This window comes from Physella acuta, unplaced genomic scaffold, assembly GCF_028476545.2.
Source record: "Physella acuta isolate Inbredline_101_S28 unplaced genomic scaffold, ASM2847654v3 ptg001237l, whole genome shotgun sequence".
NCBI classification, from domain to species: domain Eukaryota; kingdom Metazoa; phylum Mollusca; class Gastropoda; family Physidae; genus Physella; species Physella acuta.
The window spans coordinates 281,144-301,132 of NW_026732753.1; the positions used below are offsets into that span (position 1 = coordinate 281,144).

Below are 19,989 nucleotides of genomic sequence, written 5' to 3' on the forward strand. Positions count from 1 at the left end.
GGCCTACTTTTTGTATGTGGAATATAGGCCTACTTTTTGTATGTGGAATATAGGCCTACTTTTTGTATGTGGAATATAGGCCTACTTTTTGTATGTGGAATATAGGCCTACTTTTTGTATGTGGAATATAGGCCTACTTTTGTATGTGGAATATAGGCCTACTTTTTGTATGTGGAATATAGGCCTACTTTTTGTATGTGGAATATAGGCCTACTTTTTGTATGTGGAATATAGGCCTACTTTTTGTATGTGGAATAGAGGCCTACTTTTTGTATGTGGAATATAGGCCTACTTTTTGTATGTGGAATATAGGCCTACTTTTTGTATGTGGAATATAGGCCTACTTTTTTTATGTGGAATATAGGCCTACTTTTTGTATGTGGAATATAGGCCTACTTTTTGTATGTGGAATATAGGCCTACTTTTTGTATGTGGAATATAGGCCTACTTTTTGTATGTGGAATATAGGCCTACTTTTTGTATGTGGAATATAGGCCTACTTTTTGTATGTGGAATATAGGCCTACTTTTTGTATGTGGAATATAGGCCTACTTTTTGTATGTGGAATATAGGCCTACTTTTTGTATGTGGAATATAGGCCTACTTTTTGTATGTGGAATATAGGCCTACTTTTTGTATGTGGAATATAGGCCTACTTTTGTATGTGGAATATAGGCCTACTTTTTGTATGTGGAATATAGGCCTACTTTTTGTATGTGGAATATAGGCCTACTTTTTGTATGTGGAATATAGGCCTACTTTTTGTATGTGGAATAGAGGCCTACTTTTTGTATGTGGAATATAGGCCTACTTTTTGTATGTGGAATATAGGCCTACTTTTTGTATGTGGAATATAGGCCTACTTTTTTTATGTGGAATATAGGCCTACTTTTTGTATGTGGAATATAGGCCTACTTTTTGTATGTGGAATATAGGCCTACTTTTTGTATGTGGAATATAGGCCTACTTTTTGTATGTGGAATATAGGCCTACTTTTTGTATGTGGAATATAGGCCTACTTTTTGTATGTGGAATATAGGCCTACTTTTTGTATGTGGAATATAGGCCTACATTTTGTATGTGGAATATAGGCCTACTTTTGTATGTGGAATATAGGCCTACTTTTTGTATGTGGAATATAGGCCTACTTTTTGTATGTGGAATATAGGCCTACTTTTTGTATGTGGAATATAGGCCTTCTTTTTGTATGTGGAATATAGGCCTACTTTTTGTATGTGGAATATAGGCCTACTTTTGTATGTGGAATATAGGCCTACTTTTGTATGTGGAATATAGGCCTACTTTTTGTATGTGGAATATAGGCCTACTTTTTGTATGTGGAATATAGGCCTTCTTTTTGTATGTGGAATATAGGCCTACTTTTTGTATGTGGAATATAGGCCTACTTTTGTATGTGGAATATAGGCCTACTTTTGTATGTGGAATATAGGCCTACTTTTTGTATGTGGAATATAGGCCAACTTTTTGTATGTGGAATATAGGCCTTCTTTTTGTATGTGGAATATAGGCCTACTTTTTGTATGTGGAATATAGGCCTACTTTTGTATGTGGAATATAGGCCTACTTTTGTATGTGGAATATAGGCCTACTTTTTGTATGTGGAATATAGGCCTACTTTTGTATGTGGAATATAGGCCTACTTTTTGTATGTGGAATATAGGCCTACTTTTTGTTTGTGGAATATAGGCCTACTTTTTGTATGTGGAATATAGGCCTACTTTTTGTATGTGGAATATAGGCCTACTTTTTGTATGTGGAATATAGGCCTACTTTTTTATGTGGAATATATATCAGCTGTTGAGTTACGATGTATTTGTAACATTAAGATCTGGGCCTACATTAGGGCCAAGATCTACATTAGGGCCATCATCAACATACACATTAGGGCCATCATTAACCTACACATTAGGGCCATCATCAATCTACACATTAGGGCCAAGATCTACATTAGGGCCATCATCAATCTACACATTAGGGCCATCATCAATCTACACATTAGGGCCAAGATCTACATTAGGGCCATCATCAATCTACACATTAGGGCCATCATCAACCTACACATTAGGGCCATCATCAATCTACACATTAGGGCCATCATCAATCTACACATTAGGGCCATCATCAGTCTACACATTAGGGCCATCATCAATCTACACATTAGGGCCATCATCAATCTACACATTAGGGCCATCATCAGTCTACACATTAGGGCCATCATCAATCTACACATTAGGGCCATCATCAATCTACACATTAGGGCCATCATCAATCTACACATTAGGGCCATCATCAATCTACACATTAGGGCCATCATCAATCTACACATTAGGGCCATCATCAGTCTACACATTAGGGCCATCATCAATCTACACATTAGGGCCATCATCAATCTACACATTAGGGCCATCATCAATCTACACATTAGGGCCAAGATCTACATTAGGGCCATCATCAATCTATACATTAGGGCCATCATCAATCTACACTTTAGGGCCATCATCAGTCTACACATTAGGGCCATCATCAATCTACACATTAGGGCCATCATCAATCTACACATTAGGGCCATCATCAATCTACACATTAGGGCCATCATCAATCTACACATTAGGGCCATCATCAATCTACACATTAGGGCCATCATCAATCTACACATTAGGGCCATCATCAATCTACACATTAGGGCCATCATCAATCTACACATTAGGGCCATCATCAATCTACACTTTAGGGCCATCATCAATCTACACATTAGGGCCATCATCAATCTACACATTAGGGCCATCATCAATCTACACATTAGGGCCATCATCAATCTACACATTAGGGCCATCATCAACTTACACATTAGGGCCATCATCAATCTACACATTAGGGCCATCATCAATCTACACATTAGGGCCATCATCAATCTATACATTAGGGCCATCATCAATCTACACATTAGGGCCATCATCAGTCTACACATTAGGGCCAAGATCTACATTAGGGCCATCATCAATCTACACATTAGGGCCATCATCAGTCTATACATTAGGGCCATCATCAATCTACACATTAGGGCCATCATCAACCTACACATTAGGGCCAAGATCTACATTAGGGCCATCATCAGTCTACACATTAGGGCCATCATCAATCTACACATTAGGGCCATCATCAATCTACACATTAGAGCCATCATCAATCTACACATTAGGGCCATCATCAATCTACACATTAGGGCCATCATCAATCTACACATTAGGGCCATCATCAATCTACACATTAGGGCCATCATCAATCTACACATTAGGGCCATCATCAATCTACACATTAGGGCCATCATCAACCTACACATTAGGGCCATCATCAATCTACACATTAGGGCCATCATCAATCTACACATTAGGGCCATCATCAATCTACACATTAGGGCCATCATCAACCTACACATTAGGGCCAAGATCTACATTAGGGCCATCATCAGTCTACACATTAGGGCCATCATCAATCTATACATTAGGGCCATCATCAATCTATACATTAGGGCCATCATCAATCTACACATTAGGGTCATCATCAATCTACACATTAGGGCCATCATTTATCCTACATATTGGGACCATCATTTACCTACGTACAAAATAGAAAAGCATATATTAAATAGCCTAGACATTTTTTTTTAAAGTTTACCGTTGTCCGCGCCAGCAAAAGCTTCAAGTGCCCCCCCTCCCCCCATCCGAAGTTTGCCCCTTCCCCCTCCCGTGGAAAAATGTCTGGAAGAGACTTCCGGTGTATAGTGTATCAAAACATTTTAAAAAGTTGAAAAAGAAAATAACGTGTGCGCTTTTTCTCGTCTGTGTTAATTGCAATTTTAAATAAACCGGGATTGGTCTCCCTTTTAACTTTCTCGTATATTCTTATATAACACTACGGGGGATGGCAACTCTGGATATAGACAATATTTTAAATCCATTTTAATTGCTTAAACTTTTTAAAATAGAATAGAATCTCGTAGAAAAAAGAACCGCGCACCAAGTGAACGCCAAACAAGTTATGTATAATAGTGCGGAATATTATTAGTACTTTATAAATTCACATGCGGTTTTTGAGAAATCGGAAATAGCGTGAATTACTACTTCCGGTCAACGGAAATCACTCAAAATTTGACAGAAGGCAGAGAATTAGATCTTTTACTTACATGTGAAATTTCATTTATCTATCTGAAATAGTACTCAAGTTATAGGCTTTTGAAAAATTGAAAGTAGAATAAGTTCCACTTCCGGTTATTGGAAATCGCTGAAAAGTTGATACAGAGCTACACAGTCGATATAATACTTATATATGAAATTTCATCAAACTAGCTGTAACGGTACGTGTTTACAGACACATACACACCCACAGACATACGGACAAAATTGCAAAACTATGTTTTTCCGACTCAAAGAGGTGTAAAACGTCGAATTTTTTTTTATTTTTTTTTTTTAAATTTTTTTTTTGTGCATGATTACAAGACTTTCTCTATACTTCGTATATGAGAAAGTAAAAAAGATCAACAAACATGATTATGACCTTGTGAAGTGTATACACGTATTTTCGAAAGAAGTTGTTTAAAAACAGAAACATATAGTTGAGGTATTAGGCTGAAGTGTGACGTCATTTTGTCTGGTGGGTGGGTAGGGAGGGGGGAAGTTAAAACGTGTGACTATTGGGAAAGGGGGTGGGGTTACACATTGACAAAAAACGTGACTTGATTTGTAAATGACCCTTTACTTAGTTCAGGTATCGTTGTCGGCTTTTAGTTCAACCCGTTGATGTTGTTCACAACTCGATGACTGAATTTGGAACACTTGAATATTGGCGGAACTAGACCCCCCTCCCCCCGCGCAGACAATTTTGGACACACACACACACACACACACACACACACACACACACATATATATATATATATATATATATATATATATATATATATATATATATATATATATATATATATATATATATTCATCAAAACGTTACCAATCGTATATTTTTAACCGTGAGCCTTGTTTTCCAGAAGTTTAATGAAATGTGAACAATGTCGGCACTTCATTTCTTTGGTCTTAGTTGTTGGGGTGCGGTTTTGTCCTCATTACAACGAGACACCCCAGGGCATGCTGTAAGCTTCAGTTTACGCTGATCACCCCTCGGTGACGGCCTAGGTGTCAGGGGCGTCGCAGGGCTCTGGTGAGCCACCGGTTACATTTGGTCACTGGTGATGGGTGCAACCACTGGTTAGATTTATTCCTCCAATGTAGTTAATTACTATAATTAATATTAATAAATGTAGTAGCGAGACTTATCTCTAGTGTTGTGTGCACTTTTAAACGACTGTAGGGGCTAAACCGCTCATATGTGATGCGCTCAGGATGACACTGCCGCCGATAGATTTAAGTACTTACACTCCCCCCCCCCCCCCAACATGTGCAGCACACACAATAAGTGGATCCCAGGTGCAAAGGTAACCACTGGGGATCTCGGGGCGCTAAATCACATATTTCCGTGGGGCGCCGCCACTCCAATATGTAAACATATGTTAGGCCTCTGACAGAAACCTTTGCGGGGCTGTACTCAACAGCTTCCCAACTTTTTATGGCGATCGGATGAATGATGTAGTAATGCATAAAAGACAGAAACATTTTTTTCACAAGTACAACTGTATGTGGCCAGCTCACGCGTCGGACAACCTTCTGATTTAGGGGCCGTCCACGAATGTAGGATAACCTTCTGATATAGGGGCCGTCCACAAATGTAGGATAACCTTCTGATTTAGGGGCCGTCCACAAATGACGTCACGCTTTTTAAATGATTTACTAAAAGCCAGACACTCCAATCCCTCCAAATGACGTCATTTATTAAAAAAATTGAGTATAAATAATTTTTAATTAATTCATTTACTAATGAATAACTTTTTTCTAAGTTAACAAACGATACATTTATCTAGTCGATACTTGCGAGGTTAAGAAAGAAGAGTGGGGTGGGGGTCGGCTCTGAAAGAAACTTGAAAGGGACAAAAAAGCGTCCACGTACGTCAGCATCGTTAAAATTTTGGGATTTGTTTTCCTAACTAACGCCTATTATAAAACTAATTCAAGGGGAATGATTCAAAGTATACAAGTTTACTATCACATTTCTTGTGAAAGCAAAAACAAGTAAACGTGTATAAACCGAAGTTTCTAGTACTTTATTGTTTTTAATTATATGTAGGATACAGGGTACTACGAGATAAAAGTTCTACAAATATCACAAACACATATTTTACATTGAAAATTGTACAATTGATATCGGGCCCCTAACCAATGCCACAAAGAAGTACCATACATCATGAAAGCCCCCCCCCCCCCTACATATCTAGCGGCTTCTCGCTCGATCTTATAGACTTTGGTTGTTGTTTTTAAAAGAATTTTGCCGGCCACATCGTGTGTTTGATTGGAGGATGAATAGAACTCGGCCTGGACAATAGTAAAAAAAAAATACAATTATAAACAAAAAAATTATATTTATAAATATACTTGGCATACTGCCTAGCTTCGCTTAGGTTTTCAAAAAAAAAAAGTTTAAGAATTTGAATGATTAATTAATTGGCTGTTATGTGGAATGCTTAAGGCCTAAGTATGATGTTTGAGTAGTTTCATGTCATGGAAACCTGCATAGTATATTCGCAAACCTATTACTCGCGAGTTTATTAGAACTTCATATAATAGTATAAATCAAATAATATATTTAATTTCATTTCGAAATAAATTTTGTATTTAAATACAATAGATAACTACATTTGTAACGAAATATATATTTAAACTTATTCTATACTTTAAGATATTTGTTTTTTCATTAAAATAGTATAAATATTATTTTAAACTATTTTTAAAAAAAGTTACCTCCCCTGCACATAGACCAAATGACGTAGTCTTTGTTTACTTTTACACAAACAATTGTTTATATGAGAAAATACTACATCTCGACCTATATAACGACCCTGAGGAGTTTCTCCGACGGGAATAAAGTTTTTTTTGTTTATCTAGGGTAGGTCTACGACTTCACAAAATATTAGGGGATCGTTCGTCAATTTATATATATATATATATATATATATATATATATATATATATATATATATATATATATATATATATATATATATATATATATATATATATATATATATCATAGAAAGAAAATTTACTCGCGGTCACTTTTTGGCCCTCCTCGAGGGCTTTAAGTCTGATGAACAGTTTTCCTTACGTCCTAGTCATCTATAGAAGTGCATGAAAAAAAATAGCCAGATGTACAGAGGTTAAGTACCCTAAAATTTGTGTTGAATGTACCCTGTTTTTCCCATAAAATACAAAGATTATATAGGGAAATACGACTGGTCAGTTTTGACCCATTTCCAGAATTTTTCCGGGATATGGCGAGTTTTTTCTGACACCCTAGGCGTTCTTCTACCACCTGACAAAATATCAAGGGGGGTCGTTGGGCAAAAGTTTTTTTTTTCGTAATATAGCCCATATAAGGCGCCTGTCAGTCGAGGTCAGTTTTGACCCACTCTTAGTGAACTTCGCGGCCAACCGGCACCGGCCCTCTATCGCCCCAAGGCAGGATCCTGCCAAATTTGAAGCGCCTGCGGCGCCGGGAAGTCCCCTATCGGCAGAGTTTCTTCCAGGCATCTCTTCGGGGGGGGGGGGGGGGGGTAGGGGGGCTTAGTCCCCCGAAAAAATTCTACCCCCCCCCCCCCCCCCCCCAAACGAAATGAAAATTTCAACTGACCCCCCCCCTTCCCCCCTGGAGAAAAAAAGTCTGGAAGAAACACTTCCTATCGGGCACTTGACCACTTTGCTTTATATATATAGATTTGGCGACAATTTTCGAATCCCCTATTTAGCCCCCACCCTCTGCCCCATCCCACCACAATACACTTTGGAGGACCGGTCGAACAGTTATAATTCCAATGTGTGAACGTGTTACGTGTCGCCCTATTTGGCTATCAAAAGGGAGCAACGAGTCACAGAAGCAACTAAAACTTTGAAGTTTTGCCTATATTTTACACTACAGTTTGTGCAGTAGATTTTAATGGTTGCGGAAGAGCGTTGTATACTGAATATAATATTTAGATAATAGTACCACAGCTATAGTATTTTTTGTACAAACCAAACATAAAGGCTATAATGCACAAATATTAAATTAAAAAAAAATATAAATTATGGTTGGCAGTGGGCCCTCTAAACGGCGTGCCCCCCCCCCCCCCCCAACCCGGACTGCGGGGTCTGGCGGCATGGTAATTCCACCCTTGTACCGCTTTACGGCAGCAAGCCACGTGACCCAGCCATAACACAATGCACCATAAATACGAGCAGCGGCGGCACAAGGGCTCTCAAATCATGTAGCCATGTGTAAACTTATATTAATGTGATTTTTAAGGGTTGGCACAAGGGCTCTCAAATCATGTAGCCATGTGTAAACTTATATTAATGTGATTTTTAAGGGTTGGCACAAGGGCTCTCAAATCATGTAGCCATGTGTAAACTTATATTAATGTGATTTTTAAGGGTTGGCACAAGGGCTCTCAAATCATGTAGCCATGTGTAAACTTATATTAATGTGGTTTTTAAGGGTTGGCACACGGGCTCTCAAATTGTGTAGCCATGTGTAAACTTATATTAATGTGATTTTTAAGGGTTGGCACAAGTGCTTTCAAATTATGTAGCCATGTGTAAACTTATATTAATGTGATTTTTTTAGGGTTGGCACAAAGGCTCTCAAACTGTAAATTTATATCACTGTAATTGTTTCCCTCCTCCCCCCCCCCACCCCAGATGGAGCTGATCATAGACCGGATGCAAGACGAGAGCACTGGGGTGCCGGTTAGAACTGTCAAAAGTTTCATGTCCAAGGTGCCGAGCGTCTTCACAGGTTAGTGGCTGCTTCCATGGGGGTCTTCACAGGTTAGTGTCTGCATGGGCGTCTTCACAGGTTAGTGTCTGCATGGGCGTCTTCACAGGTTAGTGGCTGCTTCCATGGGGGTCTTCACAGGTTAGTGGCTGCTTCCTTGGGCGTCTTCACAGGTTAGTGTCTGCATGGGCGTCTTCACAGGTTAGTGGCTGCTTCCATGGGGGTCTTCACATGTTAGTGGCTGCCTCCATGGGGGTCTTCACAGGTTAGTGTCTGCATGGGCGTCTTCACAGGTTAGTGGCTGCTTCCATGGGCGTCTTCACAGGTTAGTGGCTGCTTCCATGGGCGTCTTCACAGGTTAGTGGCTGCTTCCATGGGGGTCTTCACAGGTTAGTGGCTGCTTCCATGGGGGTCTTCACAGGTTAGTGGCTGCTACCATGGGCGTCTTCACAGGTTAGTGGCTGCATGGGGGTCTTCACAGGTTAGTGGCTGCTTCCATGGGGGTCTTCACAGGTTAGTGGCTCCATGGGGGTCTTCACAGGTTAGCATGGGGGTCTTCACAGGTTAGTGGCTGCTTCCATGGGGGTCTTCACAGGTTAGTGGCTCCATGGGGGTCTTCACAGGTTAGCATGGGGGTCTTCACAGGTTAGTGGCTGCTTCCATGGGGGTCTTCACAGGTTAGTGGCTGCTTCCATGGGGGTCTTCACAGGTTAGTGGCTGCTTCCATGGGGGTCTTCACAGGTTAGTGGCTGCTTCCATGGGGGTCTTCACAGGTTAGTGGCTGCTATCATGGGGGTCTTCACAGGTTAGTGGCTGCTATCATGGGGGTCTTCACAGGTTAGTGGCTCAGTGGGGGTCTTCACAGGTTAGTGGCTGCTTCCATGGGCGTCTTCACAGGTTAGTGGCTGCTTCCATGGGGGTCTTCACAGGTTAGTGGCTGCTTCCATGGGGGTCTTCACAGGTTAGTGCCTCCATGGGGGTCTTCACAGGTTAGTGTCTGCATGGGGGTCTTCACAGGTTAGTGGCTGCTTCCATGGGCGTCTTCACAGGTTAGTGGCTGCTTCCATGGGCGTCTTCACAGGTTAGTGGCTGCTTCCATGGGGGTTGATTTAAGTCAAGGTTTAACTAAGTTTTGTACATAGAGTTCATTATGTAGCATCAAGTCCTTGTCATAAATTGATTGTTTTGATTCTTGTTTTAGGCCAAGACTTGGTCAGCTGGATGATGCGTAATTTAGATGTGGAAGACCAAGGTAGGCGTACTGGTCTCTTCTATATGGGGGGTGGGGGCATGAGCATGTCTAGGCCAATATATATATATATATATATATATATATATATATATATATATATATATATATATATGCTTGTTTATCCATAGAAATGAACTATTTCTCTAAATGTCCTTCTGTGCAGTTGAAGCTCTCCACCTAGCCCACCTGATGTCCTCCCATGGCTATTTTTTCCCTATTGATGACCACGTGCTGACTGTCAAGAATGACAACACGTACTATCGCTTCCAGGTAAGTTGAAGATTTGTGTAGAAGTACTCGTGTCAGCTATTAATAAGGAAATGATTAGTGCTAGGGTAGCAACTAATAGATTAGCATAGGTTAGCTTGTCCACCCCAGCCCCCTTCACAGATATAGGAGCCGCCTGATGGGCAATGCAAATGTTAAGTATCAAATTCTCTTAGTTAATTAGTTAAGTCCCACAAATAACCAGATTAAACTAACAATAAAGTCCCATATAACCTGATTAAAAATAAAATGAATGAAATAAAACTTAACAAATAGATTACACAAAGCCTACATCTAAAGTAAAGCAAGTAAAATACACAAAGCCTACATCTAACAAACAAGTAAAATACACAAAGCCTACATCTATCAAACAAGTAAAATACACAGAACCTACATCTAAGGCAACTAAGCTGTACCTTCTGGATGCACCTGATCAAATTAAATAGATCTGGTTCTAATTTTATTGCTCAGCTTACCTGTTGCTGAAAATTGAATTATTGTTACACACCCCTCCCAGCCTCCCCCTATCTTGATCTCGTCCTTCACCCCCTCCCTCCTTACCTTGTCCCTCTGTCTACCTTACTTCCCACCCACAACCACGTTTCTCCCCCCCCCCCTCCCCCCTCTATCCTCTGTCTGTGTAGACACCATCTGGCTAGTGACCTCACCTCTGTATACCAGAACTCTTTTTTTTTGGTGGTATTGTGGAGTGGTCTCTCCATCAAAGTCAGGTGTTGTGAAGTGGTCTCTCCATCAAAGTCAGGTGTTGTGGAGTGGTCTCTCCATCAAAGTCAGGTGTTGTGGAGTGGTCTCTCCATCAAAGTCAGGTGTTGTGAAGTGGTCTCTCCATCAAAGTCAGGTGTTGTGGTCTCTCCATCAAAGTCAGGTGTTGTGGAGTGGTCTCTCCATCAAAGTCAGGTGTTGTGGAGTGGTCTCTCCATCAAAGTCAGGTGTTGTGGTCTCTCCATCAAAGTCAGGTGTTGTGGAGTGGTCTCTCCATCAAAGTCAGGTGTTGTGGAGTGGTCTCTCCATCAAAGTCAGGTGTTGTGGAGTGGTCTCTCCATCAAAGTCAGGTGTTGTGAAGTGGTCTCTCCATCAAAGTCAGGTGTTGTGGTCTCTCCATCAAAGTCAGGTGTTGTGGTCTCTCCATCAAAGTCAGGTGTTGTGGTCTCTCCATCAAAGTCAGGTGTTGTGAAGTGGTCTCTCCATCAAAGTCAGGTGTTGTGGAGTGGTCTCTCCATCAAAGTTAGGTGTTGTGGTCTCTCCATCAAAGTCAGGTGTTGTGGTCTCTCCATCAAAGTCAGGTGTTGTGGAGTGGTCTCTCCATCAAAGTCAGGTGTTGTGGAGTGGTCTCTCCATCAAAGTCAGGTGTTGTGGAGTGGTCTCTCCATCAAAGTCAGGTGTTGTGGTCTCTCCATCAGTTAGGTGTTGTGGTCTCTCCATCAAAGTCAGGTGTTGTGGTCTCTCCATCAAAGTCAGGTGTTGTGGAGTGGTCTCTCCATTAAAGTCAGGTGTTGTGGAGTGGTCTCTCCATCAAAGTCAGGTGTTGTGGAGTGGTCTCTCCATCAAAGTCAGGTGTTGTGGAGTGGTCTCTCCATTAAAGTCAGGTGTTGTGGAGTGGTCTCTCCATCAAAGTCAGGTGTTGTGGAGTGGTCTCTCCATTAAAGTCAGGTGTTGTGGAGTGGTCTCTCCATCAAAGTCAGGTGTTGTGGAGTGGTCTCTCCATCAAAGTCAGGTGTTGTGGAGTGGTCTCTCCATCAAAGTCAGGTGTTGTGGAGTGGTCTCTCCATCAAAGTCAGGTGTTGTGATCTCTCCATCAAAGTCAGGTGTTGTGGTCTCTCCATCAAAGTCAGGTGTTGTGGAGTGGTCTCTCCATCAAAGTCAGGTGTTGTGGAGTGGTCTCTCCATCAAAGTCAGGTGTTGTGGAGTGGTCTCTCCATCAAAGTCAGGTGTTGTGGTCTCTCCATCAAAGTCAGGTGTTGTGGTCTCTCCATCAAAGTCAGGTGTTGTGGAGTGGTCTCTCCATCAAAGTCAGGTGTTGTGGAGTGGTCTCTCCATCAAAGTCATGTTTTATTTCTTCTGCAACTTATTTTAATCAGTAAAAAATTTTTTTTCAGACTCCTTGTTTTTGGCCTTCACGTTGTGGGGAACCAGAAAATACAGATTATGGTAAGTTAGATGTAATTAGATTATGGTAAGTTTGATGTAATCAGATTATGGTAAGTTAGATGTAATCAGATTAGGGTAAGTTTGATGTAATCAGATTAGGGTAAGTTTGATGTAATCAGATTAGGGTAAGTTTGATGTAATCAGATTATGGTAAGTTTGATGTAATGAGATTAGGGTAAGTTTGATGTAATCAGATTATGGTAAGTTTGATGTAATGAGATTAGGGTAAGTTTGATGTAATCAGATTAGGGCAAGTTTGATGTAATGAGATTAGGGTAAGTTTGATGTATTCAGATTAGGGTAAGTTTTATGTAATCAGATTAGGGTAAGTTATTATGTAATCAGATTGTTACATTTGATGTAATCAGATTAGAGTATGTTTATATGTAATCACATCAGATTTTGATGTAACATCAAATAAGCCTACACACTATACCAAGAAGTTAAGTACTAATGAGATTTGAATCAAACTTTATATTGTCTACAAATAATTAGTGAATTCAGACCTAAATGTACCCACTGATAGACTGAACAGTTTTGATTTGACTGAAAAGTTTTGATCTGACTGAAAAGTTTTTATGACTGTCAAGTTCTGATTTGACTGATCTGACTGTCAAGTTCTGATTCGACTTAAAAGTTTTGATCTGACTGAAAAGTTTTGATCTGACTGATCAGACTGAAAAGTTTTGATCTGACTGATCTGACTGAAAAGTTTTGATCTGACTGATCTGACTGAAAAGTTCTGATTTGACTGAAAAGTTCTGATCTGACTGATCTGACTGAAAAGTTTTGATCTGACTGAAAAGTTTTGATCTGACTGATCTGACTGAAAAGTTCTGATCTGACTGATCTGACTGAAAAGTTTTGATCTGACTGAAAAGTTTTGATCTGACTGAAAAGTTTTGATCTGACTGAAAAGTTTTGATCTGACTGAAAAGTTTTGATCTACTGATCTGACTGAAAAGTTGTGATTTGACTGAAAAGTTTTGATCTGACTGATCTGACTGAAAAGTTTTGATCTGACTGAAAAGTTTTGATCTGACTGAAAAGTTTTGATCTGACTGAAAAGTTTTGATCTGACTGAAAAGTTGTGATTTGACTGATCTGACTGAAAAGTTGTGATTTGACTGATAGACTGCTTGTACTTGCCAGCTGTGTATTTATGCAAGAGGACCATGCAGAACAAGCAGAGACTGGAATTGGCTGACTATGAGGCGGAAAATCTGGCCAGGCTACAGAAAATGTTTTCTAGAAAATGGGAGTTTATATTTATGCAAGCTGAAGCTCAGGCCAAGTGAGATGACACTTTAGTTATTTATCTTTTCAACACAAGCTGTTGATTGTGTTAGAGTTTCAACACTAGCTGTTGATTGTGTTAGAGTTTCAACACTAGCTGTTGATTGTGTTAAAGTTTCAACACTAGCTGTTGATTGTGTTGAGAGTTTCAACACTAGCTGTTGATTGTGTTAGAGTTTCAACACTAGCTGTTGATTGTGTTAGAGTTTCAACACTAGCTGTTGATTGTGTTAGAGTTTCAACACTAGCTGTTGATTGTGTTAGAGTTTCAACACTAGCTGTTAATTGTGTTAGAGTTTCAACACTAGCTGTTGATTGTGTTGAAAGTTGTTTCAACACTAGCTGTTGATTGTGTTAGAGTTTCAACACTAGCTGTTGATTGTGTTGAGAGTTTCAACACTAGCTGTTGATTGTGTTAGAGTTTCAACACTAGCTGTTGATTGTGTTAGAGTTTCAACACTAGCTGTTGATTGTGTTAGAGTCTCAACACTAGCTGTTGATTGTGTTAGAGTCTCAACACTAGCTGTTGATTGTGTTAGAGGTTCAACACAAGCTGTTGATTGTGTTAGAGTTTCAACACTAGCTGTTGATTGTGTTAGAGTTTCAACACTAGCTGTTGATTATGTTAGAGTTTCAACACTAGCTGTAGATTGTGTTAGAGTTTCAACACTAGCTGTTGATTGTGTTAGAGTTTCAACACTAGCTGTTGATTGTGTTGAGAGTTTCAACACTAGCTGTTGATTGTGTTAGAGTTTCAACACTAGCTGTTGATTGTGTTAGAGTTTCAACACTAGCTGTTGATTGTGTTAGAGTTTCAACACTAGCTGTTGATTGTGTTAGAGTTTCAACACTAGCTGTTGATTATGTTGAGAGTTTCAACACTAGCTGTTGATTGTGTTGAGAGTTTCAACACTAGCTGTTGATTGTGTTAGAGTTTCAACACTAGCTGTTGATTATGTTGAGAGTTTCAACACTAGCTGTTGATTATGTTGAGAGTTTCAACACTAGCTGTTGATTGTGTTGAGAGTTTCAACACTTTATGGTGTACTCAGCAAGTCTGTCTAGCTTATCAATGTTTTCATGTATCATACGACATAAGTTGACACATTTTTTTTTTAGAGTTGACAAAAAGCGAGATAAATTGGAAAGAAAAGTTTTAGACAGCCAAGAAAGAGCATTCTGGGATGTACATCGGCCTGTGGTATGTATTGATTCATTACATTTACATTCTCATAAGTAATTACAGTCTGTAAATAGAAAGTCTTTCTATTTGGACTTGGGAAAATTAGAATGGTAATGAAGATGCTTGTGGGATGGAGTGGTCTAGCGGTAGAGAGCAGGACTGCTAACCCATAAGTCTCGAGTTCGAATCCGGGTTCAAGTCAGTAGACCATCCTCTGAAGGATACTTACTCACATTAGGGAAAGTAAAGGCGGCTGGGCATAGTGCTGACCACACTATGTCTCCATATGCCAAGGTCACAAAACATGTGAACTCTACTTCACTTGCCCTATAGACCGTCAGGTTTGAAAAAGGGAACTTTACTTACTTTTAGTGAAGATGCTTTGTCAGGAACATATGTCTCTGATAAATGCACTCATTATATTTTCTAGTCAATATCTCTATGTAAATAGTGGGACTGATATTTTTATCCATTTCAAACTGCTGGCTACTGCCTATATTTTTATCCATTTCAAACTGCTGGCTACTGCCTATATTTTTATCCATTTCAAACTGCTGGCTACTGCCTATATTTTTATCCATTTCAAACTGCTGGCTACTGCCTATATTTTTATCCATTTCAAACTGCTGGCTACTGCCTATATTTTTATCCATTTCAAACTGCTGGCTACTGCCTATATTTTTATCCATTTCAAACTGCTGGCTACTGCCTATATTTTTATCCATTTCAAACTGCTGGCTACTGCCTATATTTTTATCCATTTCAAACTGCTGGCTACTGCCTATATTTTCCCGTCTGCAGCCTGGCTGTGTCAACACGACAGAAGTTGACATCAAAAAGGCCTGCAGAATGAACAGACACTCGAAAATGAGTCGGGTAAGTCAAAAAACTTTCTAGACTTTTTCTTTAAAAAGTAACCAATCAGTTTAAAAATTTTAAAATGCATCTTGATCTAGATCTAAAAACAGTTTACAAAATACACCTTTTCCATTAACAAAAAATCAAGTCTTCTAAATCCATTTTAAAATATTTATTTAAAAATTCAGAATTGTTATTACAACAGAATAAGGTTTAGTAGTTAAATCTTAAACTTAGAGATAAAATTCATGTAAGCCCAGAGGAAAGGCCACCTTGAGATTTGAAGCACCTCTAGAAAATTTGGCTCACATGGAATCTTACCATTGTTAAAATACTGCTCACTGGAAATTTACTAATGTAAAAATATGGCTCACAGAAAATTTTACCATTGTAAAAATACAGCTCATAGGGAATTTTACCATTGTCAGAATGAACTTCAGTCAGCTGATCAATTTGAGAATTGTGTTACTAAGTGAAACTCTAGAAATACTTTTTTTTATTCAGGCTTAGATTTTTACAAAAAAAAAAATAAATAGATCAAAATGATAGAGATACTGTCAATGATGAGATTGTTGAAAGCTAATTTAATGTATGTGTGTGTGTGTTCTGTTACTGAGCAGGCTGGTAGCATCAGTGCTCTGGTAAGTAACTTTAACTTCTTGGCTGCCACGGGTCAGAGGTCATCACTGACCTACTTTTGTTGTGTTGAATGGCTTTATCCTGTGTCCATTTTCCTCTGTTGATATTTTCCAAACTGGAAATAACATACAATGTGTATGTTATTGCCTATGTTGTATTCATCTGACAGTGGCGGATTTGTGGGTGGGGGAGCCTAAATAACATTAGTCGCATCACATCTTGTATGGTAGAGTCTAGTCGCATCACAACTTGTAGAGTCTGATAAATGCAGGGAGAAGCATGGATACCTCTAGATGTTCAGTAACAAGAAAACTTACAAGAAAGAAGTATTATGCAGACTGACCATATCACACTTCTGTACACAATATTATGCAGACTGACCATATAATGCCAATATACACCAGTATTATGTAGACTGACCATATGATGCCCATATATACCAGTATTATGTAGGCTGACCATATAATGCCAATATACACCAGTATTATGTAGACTGACCATATCACACTTCTGTACACAATATTATGCAGACTGACCATATAATGCCAATATACACCAGTATTATGTAGACTGACCATATGATGCCCATATATACCAGTATTATGCAGACTGACCATATAATGCCAATATACACCAGTATTATGTAGACTGACTATATGATGCCCATATATACCAGTATTATGTAGACTGACCATATAATGCCCATATACACCAGTATTATGTAGATTGACCATATAACACCAATGTACACCAGTATTATGTAGACTGACCATATAATGCCCATATACACCAGTATTATGTAGATTGACCATATAACACCCATGTACACCAGTATTATGTAGACTTACCATATAACACCCATGTACACCAGTATTATGCATACTGACCATATAACGCCCATATACACCAGTATTATGTAGACTGACCATATCGCACCCCTGAACATACTAGATCCGCCACTGGTATGGTTATCAATTTTTACAATAGACCTTCAGTATAAAAACATTGAAGTTTAATAAATAAAAATATGTTCTATCACATATTGTTTTCAGCTAATAAACAAAAGTTTGTATTGTCACATATTGTTTCATCATACCATACATTTATGGGATTAACAAATATGTTTTTCAATACTTAAACTTACAATTTTATTTAATGTCAAATTTTTTAATGTGGGCATTTTCCTTATGTAAAATATAAGGTGAGAAATTTTTCTGTGGTCAAAATTTCATGTGTGCTTTTTCATGTTGGCTTTTTTCCTGGTCTGTCAGTGCTCCATATCTAAACCTATAAACATCTATTTGTATAGACATTTCAGTCCAATGCTCTTTGTAAGCTAACATTCTTTGTTTTAGGAGTATAGCTATAATCAACTTTTTATGTAGCAGTTGACCAATTTTGGTTGTACTGATTAATGTTAAGTTTGTGACTAGTGGTCCATCTATTCAATGTGATAGTTGACCTAAAAACAACTAAAGATGACCAATAGCTGGTCACTGGGATTAGGTAGCCCCTAACTTGTCACTGGGATAGTGAATCTAAAGATGGCCACTAACTTGTTACTGGGACAGTGAATCTAAAGATGGCCACTAACTTGTTACTGGGACAGTGAATCTAAAGATGGCCACTAACTTGTCACTGGGATAGTGAATCTAAAGATGGCCACTAGCTTGTTACTGGGATAGTGAATCTAAAGATGGCCACTAACTTGTTACTAGGATAGTGAATCTAAAGATGGCCACTAACTTGTCACTGGGATAGTGAATCTAAAGATGGCCACTAACTTGTTACTGGGACAGTGAATCTAAAGATGGCCACTAACTTGTTACTGGGACAGTGAATCTAAAGATGGCCACTAACTTGTCACTGGGATAGTGAATCTAAAGATGGCCACTAGCTTGTTACTGGGATAGTGAATCTAAAGATGGCCACTAACTTGTTACTGGGACAGTGAATCTAAAGATGGCCACTAACTTGTTACTGGGATAGTGAATCTAAAGATGGCCACTAACTTGTTACTGGGATAGTGAATCTAAAGATGGCCACTAACTTGTTACTGGGATAGTGAATCTAAAGATGGCCACTAACTTGTTACTGGGATAGTGAATCTAAAGATGGCCACTAACTTGTTACTAGGATAGTGAATCTAAAGAAGGCCACTAACTTGTCACTGGGATGGTGAATCTAAAGATGGCCACTAACTTGTCACTGGGATAGTGAATCTAAAGATGGCCCCTAGCTTGTCACTAGGATAATGAATCTAAAGATGGCCACTAACTTTTCTATTAGAAACTTTGCTATAGGTCTAAATATATTAGGGTGACTATTTTAGTAATTAGTCACTGTTTGCTATAGATCTAAATATATTAGGGTGACTATTTTAGTCACTGTTTGCTATAGAACTTAATATATTAGGGTGACTATTTTAGTCACTAGTCTCTATTAGCTATAGATCTAAATATATTAGTTTCACTGTGACAGAACAATGTGACATGTTTAATTAATGTGATCAATTGTTTTAGCCCAATTATGCAGTGCCAGGAGGCCGCATCAGTCCCAGTGTTTCAGAGGCTGACCTACACACACCTGCAGACTCCATACGGCATGAGGTAATTAATTAGCATGCTCATTAGTTCTGTCAGACTCCATATGGCATGAGGTAATTAATTAGCATGCTCATTAGTTCTGTCAGACACCATACAGCATGAGGTAATTAATTAGCATGCTCATTAGTTCTGTCAGACACCATACAGCATGAGGTAATTAATTAGCATGCTCATTAGTTCTGTCAGACACCATACAGCATGAGGTAATTAATTAGCATGCTCATTAGTTCTGTCAGACACCATACAGCATGAGGTAATTAATTAGCATACTCATTAGTTCTGTCAGACACCATACAGCATGAGGTAATTAATTAGCATGCTCATTAGTTCTGTCAGACACCATACAGCATGAGGTAATTAATTAGCATGCTCATTAGTTCTGTCAGACACCATACAGCATGAGGTAATTAATTAGCATGCTCATTAGTTCTGTCAGACACCATACAGCATGAGGTAATTAATTAGCACGCTCATTAGTTCTGTCAGACTCCATATGGCATGAGGTAATTAATTAGCATGCTCATTAGTTCTATAGATGAAAGGCACCAAGTAACCATTAGGGAACAACCTGAGGATTCAGTTCTGGGTTTTATGTAAGCTGTTGGCTTTTAAATTCATACAATAATTTTAACAAAAAAGTTGTAAATGATTTTAAACACAAATATTACACTTAAAACATTTTCAATAAATTTTGAAGTATGATTTGACAAGTTGTGTTTAAATTTGATACCTTTTGAAGTATGATCTGACAAGTTGTGTTTAAATTTGATACCTTTTGAAGT

At 38.9% G+C, this 19,989-nt stretch overlaps 1 protein-coding gene across 5 annotated transcripts in view; it reads left to right on the top strand.

Annotated features, from left to right (window-relative positions):
- Nucleotides 1–19,989, top strand: part of LOC131957376 (regulator of G-protein signaling 7) — a 63,209-nt gene that overhangs the window by 26,292 nt on the left and 16,928 nt on the right. For all 5 annotated transcript variants that reach the window (XM_059322138.1, XM_059322140.1, XM_059322137.1 and 2 more), the window contains 8 exons: nucleotides 8,862–8,958; nucleotides 10,139–10,189; nucleotides 10,353–10,459; nucleotides 12,574–12,625; nucleotides 13,778–13,919; nucleotides 15,041–15,122; nucleotides 15,906–15,980; nucleotides 19,124–19,210. In XM_059322138.1, coding sequence (XP_059178121.1) covers nucleotides 8,862–8,958; nucleotides 10,139–10,189; nucleotides 10,353–10,459; nucleotides 12,574–12,625; nucleotides 13,778–13,919; nucleotides 15,041–15,122; nucleotides 15,906–15,980; nucleotides 19,124–19,210 — 693 coding nt within the window. The remainder of the gene's footprint in view (nucleotides 1–8,861; nucleotides 8,959–10,138; nucleotides 10,190–10,352; nucleotides 10,460–12,573; nucleotides 12,626–13,777; nucleotides 13,920–15,040; nucleotides 15,123–15,905; nucleotides 15,981–19,123; nucleotides 19,211–19,989) is intronic.